Source organism: Doryrhamphus excisus, chromosome 1 (genome assembly GCF_030265055.1).
Source record: "Doryrhamphus excisus isolate RoL2022-K1 chromosome 1, RoL_Dexc_1.0, whole genome shotgun sequence".
Lineage (NCBI taxonomy): Eukaryota > Metazoa > Chordata > Actinopteri > Syngnathiformes > Syngnathidae > Doryrhamphus > Doryrhamphus excisus.
The window spans coordinates 22,670,108-22,687,500 of record NC_080466.1 but is presented as its reverse complement, the minus strand read 5'-3'; the positions used below and the strand labels follow the sequence as shown (position 1 = coordinate 22,687,500).

Here is a 17,393-nt window from a genome sequence, read left to right as displayed (position 1 = left end):
CAAAAAAAGAACATATCTCACACAATATTTCTTTCTTTCCTGCTTTGGATTGAATTACTGTACTTGGAATCTACTCTTCACATTTCATTCCCTCTGCCACACGTTACATGCAGGATGGCCCCAGAGGTTGTCATGTGTGAGACATCTAAGGACCGGCCGTATGACTATAAAGCTGATATCTGGTCGCTTGGGGTCACCCTAATTGAGATGGCACAGATTGAGCCACCCAATCACGAGATGAATCCCATGAGAGTCCTTCTGAAGATAGCCAAGGCAGACCCTCCAACCCTGATGCAGCCATCACGCTGGTGAGTCAAAGTGTAATACCCTGATGTCAACTGTATCTGGACGATCTTCTGCAATAGCAATGTTTACATTTGTAAAAATTGCCATTGTATTCGTCAGGCTGGTTATGTTATGCATGTGTTCATTCGGGATCGACCGATATGGGTTTTTTTTTCGGGCCCATACCGATTTTTTTCCATCACCCTTAGCCGATGGCCGATTTTGCTTGGGCCAATATTTGTGGCCAATACTGCCTTTGCTACCTCAATTTACATGAAAAAATGGCAATGATAACAAATATTACAGGTCTCAAGTTTAATCAAATATTTATTGAAATGTATACACTGAACACAGTAGGATTCAGCTTTCCTTAACACATACTTAAACGGCATTATCAACTTTAAAAGGAATAAATATTCAACCGTGTGCAAAACATTTCTGTCGTAGTTTAAGTTTTATCTGGCATTGATGTGATGACTGCTCCTCAGTGAGACACACACCCACACGCCTCCACACACACAAACACATCACACTGACATAATTTAGAACGATATATAAAGCATTTCTCTCATCATTAAAGTTTGTGTTGTGCATGCTAAAGACCTCTGATAAGCTGACACGGCTGCTACAGTTCATTCTGTGTGTGTGTGTGTGTGTGCGTGCGTGCTCGGAGAGAGCGCACACACGCATGCGCGTCGCATGCGACACGCATTTAACCTCGGCCCGGTGTTTGCTGAATAAAACTCCTACAAACACCATGGGACTGAATTGCCAACATTGACATTAAAGAGGTGTTGGTAACAGCTGTACATATTAGCCTCCAACTACACCAACACCTCCCTAATTCCAACGGTAGGCACTTTTAAAGATGAAGCATTCAGCAGCATTCCTGGTTTTAAGACCCACAAACTAAACTATATTGTAGTATATTGTAGCATCGATGGGTGCACTTCCTGGTTCCCAGCGTGCTTTGCGGCACCGTCAATGTAAATAGTTCATCAGTTTGTAGTGAAAGTTGCATCGTTGTTCATTCTTGTTCTGCTCAACAAGTGAGAGTGCTTTTATTCGTCTGTCGCGTTGGTATGTGATGTTTTGGGGATTTCTTGTTGTCACACCATGACTTAAACTGTTATGCCTAGCAGTCACCCAGGGAAATGTGATGGGCTGTGTGTGGTGTAAAAAAAACAAGCTTTTTTCTTTTGCTTTTGAAATAAAAAGCTGTTTTTTGCTTTAAAAGACCCAAAAGACCACAATATTATCAAGCACATATATTGCATGCACTTGGCATTCATGTTTCCTATTTCAAAGCAGGTGGCAATATTTCAACTAAGTTTAGTTGAAATATAGTTGGGTTTAGTTGGTGGGGGGGTGTTTTATGAAATAGTTTGTTGCAGGTTCGGAGAGATCGCAGCAGAGAAATGACCACAAACAACTAATATATATATTAGTGGTGTTTAATAATAAAATACACAGCAGTTCACAACATTTCCCATCATGAGTTATTATGCTAGACACAAGCTGTCACCCCCATGCCCCCACATAACACTCCAATAAGCACAGTTCAGATCCAGAATAGCATACCTTACTGTTGACAGAGGGCGGAGAGCCAAAACACCCCGGTAGAGTAATCTGGAAACCGAAAGCTGGACACTCGTGCACAGTTCACAGCAGACTCTAACCGGGATTGAGAAAACAAATGCTTTATAGACTCGCCCGTGCGAAAACAGGTGGCCAGCCTGTCCCCGCAGGAGAGGAGTCATCGCCTCCGTCCTCTGCCTCAGGCACCTCAATGTCTCACAACATTCTAGTTCGTTATCAGGATATGAGAATAATATTTATCCCGTTGCCGGGACCAGTTCAAAACAAGTTATACAAGCGGGCAAATACAAGCGGGCAAAAACAAGTATATAAGTGTAAAAAACAAGTAAAAAACAAGTACAAAACATGTATTGCATAGCCATGTGGGTCAGCTCAGGACAACACAAATAACAATCTCTTCCTTCAGGGGGGTAGAGAGAGACAAAAACAGCAGCATTTTTTGGTTTGTAATGTAGTCTGTTTGATGACTATCGGTCAGTTTTCACTGTGCATACTGTGTATAAGGTCCCTTCTTCAGCTGCTCAGTGCTTCTGATCCTGCACGACGACTCAATATTGTGGCGATCTTGAGTTGTTTTTTTCCTGCAAACTACGCCTAAATGTTTTGTTTGTGACACTGAGAAAAAAAAGGCCAAAAAAGCAACTGAAAAATATCCATTCAGAATTTGGGCTGATCCTGTTTTATTACTGTCAGGTTTAATCACCAAACATCTGTAAAGCAACCTGCTCAAAGAGGACAAAGAGACTGGGATAGTTTTACTTGCAAGGAGAGTGATTGAAGTCTGCTCAGTAACAACCTCCAAATCAACTCTGAAAAAGCCTTCACTCTCTTGCCTTTTATTTAGGAATGCCCGAGGTCACAGGAGGTCTCAACTGCTACGGGGGAAGGGTGTCCTGACTATCCAGTTGAGACCATTTAAAAACAAACCACTATCTTTATCATACACGCATTCTTCTGCTCGTGGTTGACTGCTTGAGCAATCAACTGTCCCCTTCTCCTGCAATAAAAGCAAGTCATGCATACATACACAGAGAACAAAGCTATACCTATCTTACCAACTTGTAGCTAGAAAGGCAAACAGTTAGACCAGCAAATTGGATAACTTATCTACAACAGTTCCAACAATTACTCTGTTCAACTGCATCCATTACATTTCCATAAAAACACGTCATGTCCAGTTGTGCAAATTAGATGATAACGGTCCTTACTTTTTATGCAGTTTATACTTGAAATGTGTTTATTATATTTTATTTCTTTTTTTTCGTATGTCTTTTTAGGTCTCCAGAATTCAATAATTTCCTAAAGCGATGTTTGGACAAAAACGTGGACAGCAGGTGGAACGCAACACAACTTCTGCAGGTGCCTGTCTAATAAACATACATTTTTCCTCCTCCTCTTTCCAAATTGCCACTGAAAATATGTGATAGTAGTGACCTTGTTACTCAAAAATGTATAAACATTGGGGACGCACGGCACACAACATTTTACGGATGATTTATTTACTGTACACCCCTTTCAGTTCAGTTCAGTTAAGCCAATCAGTCCATCAAATTAGCCTTCAATTTATCATTGTAAAACTGGATGACTACGTTACTATACTACAGGGCTGAGGCATGCACACACTGTATTGCAATCTCTTCTCCATTGTTACATTTCACAAGTAATGCACAGCCATAGAAAGATTGCAAACATCACAGCTTCCATTGCAAGTTGGGGGAAAAATCAGGCATTTAGTGCTGCAATAATCTCGAAAAAGGCCTGCAAAATTCTGGTGGGGTTGATAAACATGCCATGTGCTCGAGTTTGATTTATTTTGGGTTTGTTTTGTGCACAGCACTCATTTGTGTCCAGCGTGACTGACAGCAAGCCTCTGAGGGAAATAATAGCTGAGGCCAAGGCTGAGGTGACCGAGGAAATTGAAGAGCACAAAGAGGAAGAGGAGGAAGAAGAAACTGAAGCAAATCTGGTGTGTAAACTTTAAAAATATGCCCATAATGAGTACAGTAATTCCTCCTTTATTGTGTTTAGTTGGTTCCAGAAGCGACAGTGATAAGTGAATGTTTGCAGTAGTTGGAAGTAGATATATTGATAGCAGATAATATTTTTGTTTATGTCTACTGTATAGACATAAGACATAATATAGACATACAGTATATTCTCTGATTATGTCTACTATATTGGGTAATAGGATTGTAAATGTGTTCCTATAGGGGAGTTGTTTCGTGTCTAGAGGGCTCCAATGTTAAAAACAATATTTAGAAGGTCATTAACAGGGTTTTTATGATAACAATGATAATATAAAATTTCTTGTGGAAATTCACATTTAGGTTGCAGTCATTTAACCGTGACAAATGAGGGATGACTGCATCCTTTATAGTGACTAAACGAGATGGTTTGACGTGTGTAAAATAATACTTGGTGCCTGGGTGGTTTCAATGAAACGTTTCGTACATCTGTTACAGGGTCATAAACGTGCTCCATCTGATGTCAGCGTTGCCAGTTCTGAGGATGAGAAGATTCCTCTCTCTCCCACCATCTTGGAATCTGTCCCTGAGAAGGGTGAACCATGTCTCCCAGTAGGCAACCACACATTGGTCACTAGCTTTGTGGAGGAGCCTGCTACCCCTGAGGTCAGGGAGCAAAACGAGGAGATCCCAGCTGGGAATGAGGAAAAGCAACACATGCTACTGGAAGGAAAGGAGGTGTCGGAACCAAACAAGGACTTGTCATCCACACCTGTGAAAGAAATTGCACAGCTAGAGATAGCTTCTGAAGATGAAAAGAAAGTTGACGGTGCAAAGGCTCTTGCAGAGGTTCCCACTGATGATGAAAACACCGCTCCTGTGAAGGAATCAAATAGACCAGCAGAGGAGGACACACACAGGCATCTTAATGTGGATTTGACACCACAGAGTCAGGATGAAGTTGCCTCAAAAGAGGAGCCTACAGAAAAGGAGCCAACTCTCCCAGAGAAAGCTAAAGATGACAAAGAGAGAGATTCTGATTCTGGAATTAGCTCAGCTGCAGAAAACAGCAGCATGGACCTCAATCTGTCTATCTCCAGCTTCCTGTCCAAAACAAAAGAACCTGGATCTGTTTCCGTTCAGGTAACATGCAGCTCACATTCAGATGTTTAGAATGGACCGCTATGATGAGCAAGCAAACATAACAAACTCTTCCTGCCATGTTTCTCTCAAGGAGACACGACGTCAAAAGAAGACGCTGAAAAAGACGCGCAAGTTTGTTGTGGATGGGGTGGAAGTCAGCGTGACTACGTCAAAGATCATTACAGATCATGACACGAAGAACGAGGAGATGAGGTTCCTGAGGTATAAACCTGCCCTAAACTATTCAGGTATAATGAGTCAAATGCATTTATTGACCTTTACTGCCTTTGTTTTCCTTGGCCTTGCTAGACGCCAGGAGCTGAGGGAACTGCGTCTCCTGCAGAAGGAGGAGCAGAGGGCCCAGCAGCAGCTCAGCAACAAGCTGCATCAGCAGAAAGAGCAGATTTATCGCCGCTTTGAACAGGAGACCACAGTGAGTCCCTCAACTTTGTGGCTGTTACCTATTGTACCTTCCTATTAGAGGTGCAAGGATACAGAAAATGTACAGTTTGGGTTGCTTCAATTATGTGGATGCAAGGGTGTCCAAGGTGTGGCCCAAGAGTCATTGAAAAAGAGCAGCAATTTTTGAGAATAAGGACAAAATATTGGGAGTAAATATCCTCGTTCCCCCTTCCCCTTCATCGCCCAATCATCCCGTCCTATCACCCCTTGTCTCACTGCATAGTGTGTTGTATATGTATGGCCGGATGATTGCACTATTTTGCTTGTACTTCTGTATAAATGACATGGATAAAGGCTCGTACTGACTGACTGACGGCGTATGAAGTCATAATATTAAGGGGGGGGGTTGAAACATTAAAGAAGAATGGACTTTACTTGTCACTTATACAGCGGTACATGTGAAATGATGACTGGGCGATGGAAGCGAGAGAGGAAAGGGACGCAGGAGAAAGAAAATTCCAAGCTGCAATGTAGGCACAAATAAGCACACTTTACGACATAAGAACTTGCACCAGGGGAAGGGGGATGGAAGAGTTTCAGCGCAGGTATGTAACGTCACACCTGGTGAGTCTTTTGTGAAGTGTTTCCACAGCTTTTTCTTCACCTCTGTCTGTACAATGAGAATATATATTTAGCGCATTTTGGTAATTAGCATAGAAAGATACAGCAGTTGACAATTTTTTAAATGAAAACCAAATGCCTGCATTGGGCTGAAAGTGATAATACATAAAGTAATGTGAGGTGTTTTTCAACTAATACATTATGTGTTTATAAAAGGCTTATTCACAAAAACAACTTACCAAAATCAATTGGTCATATTTTATTTACTTGCTATTGAAAAGTTCCATCTGGAGCCACTGAGTATTTAAAAATCAAATGCTGAAGCAAACATTAAAAAGTCTGGGGGGGGGGTTTGACTATTAACAAAATAATTTAAAAAATGCATCACGTTACTAGACTTAATTCAAGGACCTACATTTTGTGTAGCTGCTTTAAAAAGAGTTGAATCTGGAACCAGTTAACCTCAGTAAACAAGAGATGACTTTATTGTCCTAATGAAACACTGCTGCTGTCCAAAATACCACATTTCTCAATCCATGTCATAGCATTATAGTTACACATCACTTAGACACCTATCCTCCTGGCAGAAGTGTATCAGAAAGTATTCCGTCAATATGACATTAAAGCATATCGTTGCAGGAATACATATGTACTGTATGTTAGTGCATTATTATAACTAAGATCAGTCAAATCACAAAATATAGTATAATAGTGTAACAAACCATATTTTCCTGTTTTTATTTATTTTGCTGGCACTAAGCGTGTGCGTTTCTTCCAGGGTAAGAAGCGTCAGTACGACCAGGAGGTGGAGAACCTGGAGAGGCAGCAGAAGCAGACCATTGAGAGGCTGGAGCAGGAGCATACCAACCGACTGAGGGATGAGGCCAAACGCATCAAAGCTGAGCAGGACAAAGAGTTGTCCAAATATCAGAACATGCTGAAAAACCGTAAAAAAGAGGTCAGTAGTCCAAATAGTCTGTTACTTTGCTGGAGGTCACTATAGTAGGTGGTTTTAATAAGACAATAATGTGTCACAATATTTGTTTAGAATATGGAATTCACTAGAATACATACCCTTATAAAAATATAGTAAATAATCAATACCTGCCGTTTCTGTTTTCCGTTTCCTTCCATCTGCGCAGGGCTTAAAGTATTCCGGCACCGTGCCGGATCTCCGGCGTTTCAAAATGACCAACCAAAAAAAAAAAAGAATAATCTGCCAGACCCAGACAAACACAAACTCATTATCGCCACGTGGTAGGACTCTGAATGCAGCTATTGCCAAGCCCCCAAATCGCTACTGTCCAATTTTACGATTATACTGTGTTGGAAAAACATAAGTTGGGAAAAGGTGTATGTTTTTGTGTGCTGTGCTCCAAGAAGCTAGTGTATGCTAGAGGGGTGGAGCCGAACCTGAATACGGTATTCGGAACGGCACGAATAATGACTTTTACGAATAATTAATTGGAACAAATACTTCTAAAATGTTTGTATTCTGGAACAGTTAAAACATATCAGAAAGCTTTGTTTCTTGGTGAGACTGCAGTGCATGCCCGTATCAACCAATGAATGACTGGTGTTCAGCAGTCGGGGGTGGAGACAAAGCAGTCTGCCCGCCCCTTCCAAAGTCACTGCAGAGGAGGAGGAGGCTGAACTTAGTAGTATCCGTATTTTGTTTTATAAACATCCTACTTTTCACCTCAACTGGGTTTCAGATGCTGTTTTCTTTTTTTTTTTTTTTTTGTCCCGTCCAGCCATTGGGGCAGATAGTATTGTTGATCTAAATGCCCTTACATGCTAAACAGATTTGCTCTGTGTCAGGAAAGGTGTTGGCTACAACTTCCCTGTACTATGAAATTTTATTTGCCGTTATTTGATGTTTTTGTTATGTGAATTTGGAGCGACCGGACCGGAGCAAGAAGAAGAACAGAAAAGAAGAAGAGAAAGGTGGGGTGGGGGGGGGCAGTAGAGGGAGAGACAAAAACAGCAGCAACAAGAATTCCCATAACAACAACAGTGACAAACAGAACAGTTAAATGTCAATGATGGCTAAGGATCATAATGGAGATGATATCAGTGAAATGAAACAGTCCAACTTACCAGTAGCAATAGTAACAATGAAGACATGACCCATGATAGTAAACACAATTACAGCCATACAGTTACAGTAATTAAAATCTCACTGCTTGACATCATTATTACTGTAATAATAGCATACTAATATCATATAAACATCAGGGATAAGATGGTAGATAGTGTAGAGAAGCACCCATGTGCTGTGAGTGCCCATATGGAGGTGTGTTGTGTATGTGAATGCGAGTGTGTGAATGTGTAATTGTCACTGAGAATGACAAAAGGAGAGAGACTGCCTTCTACCACCCAGCAAACCCCGCCCCGCGCAGCCAGGTCAAGCCCCCACCGCCAGAGATCCTCCGGCCCCGTGGGTGTGGGCAAAGCCAGGGCCGACTCCCCAAGACCCGCCCCTGAAGCAACTCCCGAAGAGACCAGCAAGAGGCCATGGAGGAGCAATCCCAACCGGCAACAGGGCGCCAGCAGGCCGGAGAAGAGCCGCACCCCCGAGACCAGCGGGAGACCATACCCCACTAGGGCAGAAGGGCATCGAAGGCCACACACCTGTGGGCACAGGGGCGCCCCCGCCAACCGGAAGGGAGCCTGTCCACGGCCGGAGGCGCCGCCCCCCACGCACCCCCAGGAAGCAGAACCCGGCCCGCCCCAGGTAACCCCAGGCCTGACCACCGACATAGGACCGCCCCGGCCAGGACAGAAGAGGCCCGGGCACACTGCCCCATGGAGGACCGGGCGGTAGAGATGGAACGCCCTGCGCCAGACCCCCGCAGAGCCCCCCCCCCCATGTAAAACAATAAATGTATGTAAAACAATAAATACATAAAATAATCTCAGACACACGCGCACACCCCATCCACTCAATACGCACACACGCAAGCACACACTGTGGACGTCCCCGGGTGGGGCGTCCGGGGCATCACAGGGCGGGGGACCCAGGGATCCCAGACCCACAACCAGGCCCCGAGCCCAGGGAGGTACGGACCGCCAAGGCATAGCACCCCCAGACTCCCCTCGACCATGGCATCGGGGCGACGGCAGTGTGGCAGACAAAGGAGCGGGCGAGGGGAGGAGGCCCGCACATGAGCAAGCGGAGGGGGTGAGCAGGCGAGTGGTGAGGCACTCCACCGCGCCGGCCGACACCCGCCAGGCAGCTCACCCCCGTGAGGGAGAGTCATAGCTCCAAGTTATGGGGAGGCCAAGCACCAGAGCCGAGGAGTTAAGACCAGCGCAAGGCCACCGACGGACCCCACCATCCACCGGGAGGGCCGTCCCCCCCCCCGCCCCCAGAAACAGCAGCGCTCCACCCACGTACCAGAGAACCATCCCCGACGAGCCCTAAGGCAAGACTGGGGATGGGCAAAGACAGGGACAGCGATGCAGCAGAGCATAGGACCAGTGGCAGCAGACACCCAAACGCCCGGAAGAGCACCGCCCCCCCAGCAGGCCCCACTCCGAGGAGCATGCCCCCCATCCCCACACGCCACCCAGGCCCCCGTCCCCATGAGCAGGATCAGCCCCCCTCCCAACACACAGCCCGGTCCCCGCAGCAGCCACCACAGCGCAACAACCCCAAGCCACCACCGTAGACTTCAGGCCACCAGCAGCGCGGACCCCACCGCCTGGATGCCGGCGAACGCCCCCCCAGGGGCACGTTGGTGCCCGCGACCCAGGACAGACCCAGGGAGGTAGCGCCAACCATGACCCTAGGGCAAGCCCCGGCGTCAGCTGGTTCCAGCGGGACCCCCAGGAAGGCCAGGCAGACCAGACCAAAATATCCTGCAGCCCAGGGCACCCCGAGCGAGCCGCCAAGCCCCAGCAGCCAGCGGGCCAATCGCGGGGATTGGCAGAAGGCTCTCCGGTCCAGCCAGCTACACCTGTGTGTGTGATGATGGTATTGTGTAGATTGTGCAATTACAAACAGGCCTGTCCCATAGGGCTGACCTATGTGTGTGGTGTATGTGTATGTGTGTGTGTGGAGGGAAGCCGAGCAATGGTGGGTCCCATGCCTGCCCAAATCCCCCCCAGAACTGAGTGTCAAAGGTGCGGTTAAAATTGAAGGGTGACCAAGCCAGAGGAATGCCGAGGACAAAAGGAAGGAAGGAAACCCTTCGCCCCCGGCATAACCAGTTGCCGGACACCCCCCAAAGTCCAACATATATGTGAGGTGGTGCAGTGCAGCAGGGAGGACCGGGGCCCCACACACGCCCACCCCGCACTACCGACCAACCGAGCCGGGCAAGCCAGCCGCCCGGAGCAAGCCGTGGGCCACAGGACCAACCACGAGTCCCACCCAGCCCATCGTGGCAGCCAGTCCGCCCTGCCAGCTCCCCCCCGGAGGGCCCCACCAGAGATTGTGCCAGCTTCGCCACCCCCGGACCACCAGGAAACAAACCACACGCCCCGAGGCAGCTCCTACAACCACCAGAACAGCAGGGACCGCGGCCCGGCAACACATCCGTCACCATGGCAGCCCAGGGAGTGACACCACAGAGACCGCAGGAGAACCGGGACCCGCATGGGGAAGAGCCCAACCCCGCCCCCCAGGCACGTGAGCCAAGAGTGCCAGGGCGGGACAGAGACACACACACCAGGCAGCAGAGCCCACCAGATAAACGACACCCCAACAGCCGCAAAAAGTGAATGCCCTCCCAGTCCCACCCTCCGCCACAGCGCCGACCCGTCTCCACCACATCTCCCATCCACCCACGGACCCGCCGAGTAGGACACCCCGGAGGCGGGAAGACCGCCACCAGACCGGAGACAGAAGGGGCCAACCAGACACCGGCAAATAGCAGGGGCCGCCCGTGAGCCCCCGGCCAGCCCCGCCCCCCAACCCTTGGTTGAGGCCCCCCCACGACTCAGAGCCCACCACCCCGCCTCCCAAGCAAGCCCCCCGCTAATCCCGGCCCGCGCCGCGCAGAGCACCACCCCAACCGCTACCCGTCCCGGTACCCACGCACCCACAGCCAGCCCCCCCACCCGCCCGCCCCACATCCACCACAACCCAGCCACCCCCCTACCGAAGGGAGAGAAGCAGGTAATGCCCCACCCCAGCACCGCACCTCCCCACCCAGAGCCCAAGCTGCACAAACGAGACCCCCCCTCCTGTATGAGCTTGCCAAGCGCCCCACCCGGGAAACAGCCACAGCCAGAGTGGGACGATAGCACACGGTCCCCATAACTCACACATGCCTACCATACACAAAAATAAAAATTGAGAATAAAAATAATAAATAAAAATAAAGTAAAGTAATTGATAAAAATAATAGTAATCATAATAATAATAGTAATAATAATAATAATAATAATAACATAATAGTAATAATAATAATAGTAATAATAATAATAATATTTATTGATAATAGTTATGTATGTATAATAATGATACTACTGTTGATACTTAATATATAATAATAATTTATATATAATATATTTTCTAATAATTTAGATCTTTTAGCTATTTTAGATATGATAATAATAAATATATACATGCATACCTACACACACACACATATATAGCCATATACATACCTAAGGGGGAAGGCTCTGCAAGGGCAGCGGGGTATAACCACCCGTGCCCACACCAAGGGCAGGGCCAAAGCCTCCCATGCCCCCACCCCACGGTCCCACACAGTAGCCAAGCCAGAGCACCCAGGGCAAACCCAGCCCACCCCCAGGGGCGAGGGAGGCCGCGGAGGAACCAGCGCCACCGGACGCACACAGGCCCCCCCCAGCAGCAGCAGGCGCCCACCACCCACCGGATGCGGCTCCCCGTCTACCCACCACCCCGAGGGACGGCCTGCACCACCCCCGGGACGACCACCACCACCCCACCCACGCCCCATCCCCAGATCTGGACAGCCCCCCACCAACCCTCACCAGAACCTCCAGGGGGTCAGCCCAGCAAGAAGGGACAGAGATACACGGCACCCACCCGCTCACCCCCCAGACGCCAGGGAAACCCGGCGACCAAGACCATGCCCCAAGCCAGAGGAACGAGACCGCCAGGGGCAGAGACAGGCACACTCAGCCCTTCGAGAATTAGATTAAGAGATTAGTTTAAGAGATTAATTGTTGGAGCCCATATAGATTGAAATTCTGACAGTTGTTCTTTGGATTCAGCAGACATTCTCTCAATTGCTATATGATCTAACAGAAGATTTTTGTAAAAGGCTATGTTCAGTTTTTTTTGGATTTCCAATTGATAAGAATGGTTTTCTTGGCAATGCTTAACGCTGTGATGAGGAGTTGTGTGTGATTTGTTTCTACGTTGACTGTAGAAAGATCACCCAACAAGCATAGTACAGGTGAGGAAGGAATAGAGGTCCCAAGTGCCAAAGAAAGGTCTTCGCACACTGCTTGCCAGAAATTACTAATGGGGGCACAAGCCCACATGGAGTGTAAATAATCATCTACTACATGATCTGGGCAGTGTACACAGATGTTAGAGTCGGTTAGACCCATTTTGAACATTCTCTGCCCTGTGTAGTGTACTCTATGAATGGTTTTGAACTGAACCAACTGTAGGTTGGGATTTTTTATTAAACAGGACGAATTAAGGCATATTTGCTTCCAGAACTCAGGGTCACAGCTTGTAGATAAATCTCGGTTCCATTTGGAGACTGGAACCCCAACGGTGTTGTTGCACTTTGACAAAAGAATGTACACCTTGGATAATGTTTGGGGAGTGGATACGTTTAAGAATTGGTCAATGGTGGGATAGCTTTCCCAAGATATGTTACGAAACCTAGTAGCTCTAATTATGGATTTAATTTGTGAGTATTCAAGAAATGTATTCTGGCTTAACCCATACTGTGTAACAAGATAAGTGAATGACACAAACTTTCCCCCCCTTATGATATTTTCCAAGCAACTTATTCCTTTGTCATGCCATGTTGTAAAATCCAATGTTTTTTTTTAAGCAATATATCAGGGTTATTCCAGATCGGAGTGTACTGGCAAGGATTGAGCGAGGACCTAGTTATTTTTAAAAATTCCCACCAAGCTGTCAGAGTGGTTTTAATATTTATGCTTTTAAAACAATCGTGTTTCCTAAGGATTTGACTTATGAAAGGTAAGTTAAAGATGGGGATTTCTTGGCTAAATGATTGTTCAATGTCTAGCCATAACTGATCCAAGGGGTTAGGTTTTATCCATTTTAAGATATCCTGTAGCCTATTTGCCAGGAAGTAATTGGAGAAATTTGGCAGTTCTAAGCCCCCACATTCTTTAGATTTTTGTAATGTTTTTAGGCTTATTCGTGCTGGCTTATTTTTCCAAAGAAATTTATTTATATATGAATCTAATGACTTAAACCAAGTTAGAGATGGTTTGGTTGGGATCATAGAGAACAGATAATTGATCCTTGGTAATATCATCATTTTCACAGTGGATACTCTGCCCATAAGAGAGATGGGCAAAGTTCTCCAACGTTCAAGATAATCCTCAATCGATTTCAACAGTGGGGTATAATTCAAGATGATCAGGTCTGACAGATTGGAGGAAATGTTGATGCCCGAATACCTGATATTCCCTGAGCGCAGTGGTATAGAGGGGGTGCTCTGGAAAACGAAATTAATGGGCAATACTATGGATTTAGACCAGTTAATAGAGTAGTCTGAAAAGGTGCTAAAGTTATTGATGAGTGTGATAGCTTGGTGCAGTGAGAAGTGTGAGTTTTTTAGGAAGAGTAACACATCATCAGCATAAAGGCTTATCTTATGATGAACATTCGTTGTGTGGATCCCTTTAATATTTCCATGTTGTCAAATTGCAGCTGCAGAGGTTCAATGAAGATAGCAGACAATGAGGGGGAGAGTGGACAACCTTGCCTAGTACCTCTTTGTAAAGTGAATTCTGGAGAGATCAGATTATTGGTTCGAATGGAGGCCTTTGGGATGCTATATAATATTTGGATCCACGTTCTAAATGACTCTCCAAAGCCAAATTTCTGTAGGGTTGCACCGACGATTGACGGTTGACAATTGTGGTTTCCAAATTATGGATGATAGAGTGATCAATCAGATGCTGTTTTCAACTATGAGGAATAGCGGAGTTTGACCGGGAGATTATTCTGTTGGGCTGCATTTAGTTGCTATGACTTCCAAGTGAGACTGTCACAAACATCTTAGACATGCAATGAGGATGTTATTCAAGAGGATGTAATGACACTGCGGTGTGTCATGTACAGTCCTTTGCATGCAGCCTTTTTAGAAACAGCAGAATATTGATAATCAGCTACATTGATGAATTATGTGCCATTATCTTTGTCATGATTAATTCAATTGTTATATATCCACATAGGAGCAAGAGTTTCTTCAGAAGCAGCAGCAGGATCTGGACAGCGCTCTGAAGAAAATTATCCAGCAGCACAAACATGAGCTGGCCACCATTGAGAGAGACTGCCTGAATCACAAGCAGCAGCTTCTTCGAGGTAACAGCTGTTGCATTCTCAAGCTCGAGTACCATGGAGCATCAGGATTCTTTTTATTGATTCATTTGTAGTGGAGTGTTACTTAGTGCTCAAATGTGGAATCAAAGAGTGTCCAAAGTGAAGCCTGGGGGCCATTTGTGGTCTGTGGCTGTTTGTTTTGTTTTGTTTTAATTGGCCTTTGACACAAAACAGCAACAACAATGGGGGAAAAACAGCAGTAATTTTACTATTTTTGCATTACCCGAGCACACCACCCCCCATCCCCCATACATCGTGACTCCTCGCATGTTGTGTCACATGTACCCCCAGTGAGATAAGTAATAATCCCTCTGTGTTTGGAGGCAGCCGAGAGCACTGACCTGTTCCTGCTCACCCTTACTGGTACCTCCCCAGCAGCTTATTGTGGCATTTTAAGCACCACCTGGGACTACATGGGCAAGGAACCACAACACTTCTGACAAATACTTGTTAAACCAAGTCATGAGAGCCTGAAGAGGGGCCATGTTTATTTCACACCTTCAAACCTCAAAAAACATTTAAAGTAGTGGCCCTCAATGTCCTTCACTGTTGGGCTGATGTGACACATAATCTCACAAAATGGGGACCGGAAACACTTGTACAAACACAAAGTGCTTGACAGCTGGCGATGCAATACGAAGAAATATTTTGAGTTAGCCATTTATTGCAAACAAGCATTAATGTATGTATGGTCATGTTTGAATCCCTCAGATCCTCTACTCTACTCAGAACAGCATCACACATTCCTTCTGCTACTTTGTACTTTGAGTGTCACGAGATGCACAGAGCCAAACTTCTTCCAGCCAGTTTGGAGGAAAACCTGCCAATATATTTCTCAATTTCATTTTTGCTTATTTTGTGATTATTTTATTTTATCATCCCTGGCCAAATGCCCCAGAGACACAAAATTTAGTGCGATCTTGCGACACCCTTGCTACTTTGTACTTTGATGTTTTCTATGTGTTTTTGCTGCTCCAGTAGTTGATCTCAGACATTCATGTGTGTGTGTCTCTGTGGACACAGCACGGGAAGCAGCCATGTGGGAGCTAGAGGAGCGCCATCTGCAGGAGAAACACCAGCTGTTGAAGCAGCAGCTGAAAGACCAGTACTTCATGCAAAGGCATCAGTTGCTGAAAAGACATGAGAAGGTGCATGAATGAGACTCGTTGTCATCTGACACACGGTATCTTCAGGTCATGTTTGGAGGAGATACGTATAGTTTTTCCACTTCCCTATCTTTTAAACTGGGAATCAATCAACTCAAATTCGCATAACAAAAACATCAAATAACAAATTCATAGTACATTTTAAAATAAAATTCCATAGTACAGGGAAGTTGTAGCTTAACAGAGCAAATCTATTTAGCATGTAAGGGCATTTAGATCAACAATACTATCTGCCCCAATGGCTTGACACAAAAAGAAATAAAATAAACTGGGAATCAATGTTTCCCATTGGCATAATGGACATTGCTTTTGATTTATTTGATTTTCTCCTCTGCAGGAGATGGAGCAAATGCAGCGCTATAACCAGCGCCTGGTTGAAGAGATGAAGAACAAGCAGACCCAGGAGAGAGCAAGACTGCCAAAGATCCAGCGCAGCGAGGCCAAAACCCGTATGGCTATGTTCAAGAAGAGTCTTCGCATCACCGGGGCGGCCGTCACCCCCGAGCAGGAGCGGGAGAAGGTCAAACAGGTAAGTCAGCGCATACTCATTTTTTTACCCAGCCACTCTGAAAAGATAACCAAGCTTTGTTTTTTTCAGTTTGCTTTTCAAGAAGAGAAGAGGCAGAAGAACGAACGACTCCACCAGCATCAAAAGCACGAGAACCAGATGCGAGACTTGCAACTCCACTGCGACGCCAACATCAGAGAGCTTCAGCAACTGCAAGTATGTTTTTTTCCCAATGCAAGCACGAATAAATACACTGAGACCACTGCTTGCACATTTACTTTTACCAGAGACAAACATTAAGATATGCCTTTATTTAAATGCTGCCGATACTGATTCCAGTATGGGCTAGGTAACTCTATATGAAACAATATGGACACCCCCTCTTTGTTTACTGGCAGAATGAGAAATGCCATCTTCTGATCGAACATGAGACCCAGAAGCTGAAGGAGCTGGATGAGGAGCACATCCTGGAGCTGAAGGAGTGGCGGGAGAAGCTGCGGCCCCGCAAGAAGGTAATCCTCCACCCCACATCGTCATTTTTAGCCGTAGGTACTGTGGTGGTTAGGTCGTCTCCCAACCCTGCGGCTGTGCTTTCCATCCTCGGTCTTTGTAATTGTTCCACATATTTACACATTTGAATCCTTTTTCATTTTTACATTGCAAATGCCACCATTTTTTGTCAGGGAACGACTCCCACATTTCTGAGCCTCTACAAACCATTCCAGCGTCAAAATGTTCCATTCATTGTAGGCTGTCAATCAAGACTTTTTTTTTTGTCCCGTCCAGCCATTGGGGCAGATAGTATTGTTGATCTAAATGCCCTTATATGCTAAATAGATTTGCTCTGGGTCAGGAAAGGTGTAAGCTACAACTTCCCTATTTGCCGTTATTTGATGTTTTTGTTGTGTGAATTTGGAGCGGCAGGACCGGAGCAAGAAGAAACACAGACAAGAAGAAGAAGACAAACTGGGGTGGAGGGGAGACAGTAGAGAGAGAGAGACAAAAACAGCAGCAACAAGAAGTCCCATAACAACAACAGTGACAAACAGAACAGTTAAATGTCAATGATGGCTAAGGGTCACAATGGAGATGATATCAGTGAAATGAAACAGTCCAACTTACCAGTAGCAATAGTAACAATGAAGACATGACCCATGATAGTAAAC

General features: G+C 45.8%; 1 protein-coding gene across 1 annotated transcript in view; it reads left to right on the top strand.

The window, feature by feature from the left end:
* LOC131132142 (serine/threonine-protein kinase 10-like) overlaps positions 1-17,393 on the top strand; it is a 31,694-nt gene that overhangs the window by 12,526 nt on the left and 1,775 nt on the right. The window contains exons 6-17 of the mRNA XM_058077490.1: positions 114-308; positions 3,162-3,243; positions 3,719-3,850; positions 4,347-4,991; positions 5,083-5,213; positions 5,301-5,424; positions 6,793-6,972; positions 14,406-14,535; positions 15,577-15,701; positions 16,057-16,248; positions 16,318-16,443; positions 16,626-16,739. Of these exons, the coding sequence (XP_057933473.1) occupies positions 114-308; positions 3,162-3,243; positions 3,719-3,850; positions 4,347-4,991; positions 5,083-5,213; positions 5,301-5,424; positions 6,793-6,972; positions 14,406-14,535; positions 15,577-15,701; positions 16,057-16,248; positions 16,318-16,443; positions 16,626-16,739 (2,176 nt within the window). The remainder of the gene's footprint in view (positions 1-113; positions 309-3,161; positions 3,244-3,718; positions 3,851-4,346; positions 4,992-5,082; positions 5,214-5,300; positions 5,425-6,792; positions 6,973-14,405; positions 14,536-15,576; positions 15,702-16,056; positions 16,249-16,317; positions 16,444-16,625; positions 16,740-17,393) is intronic.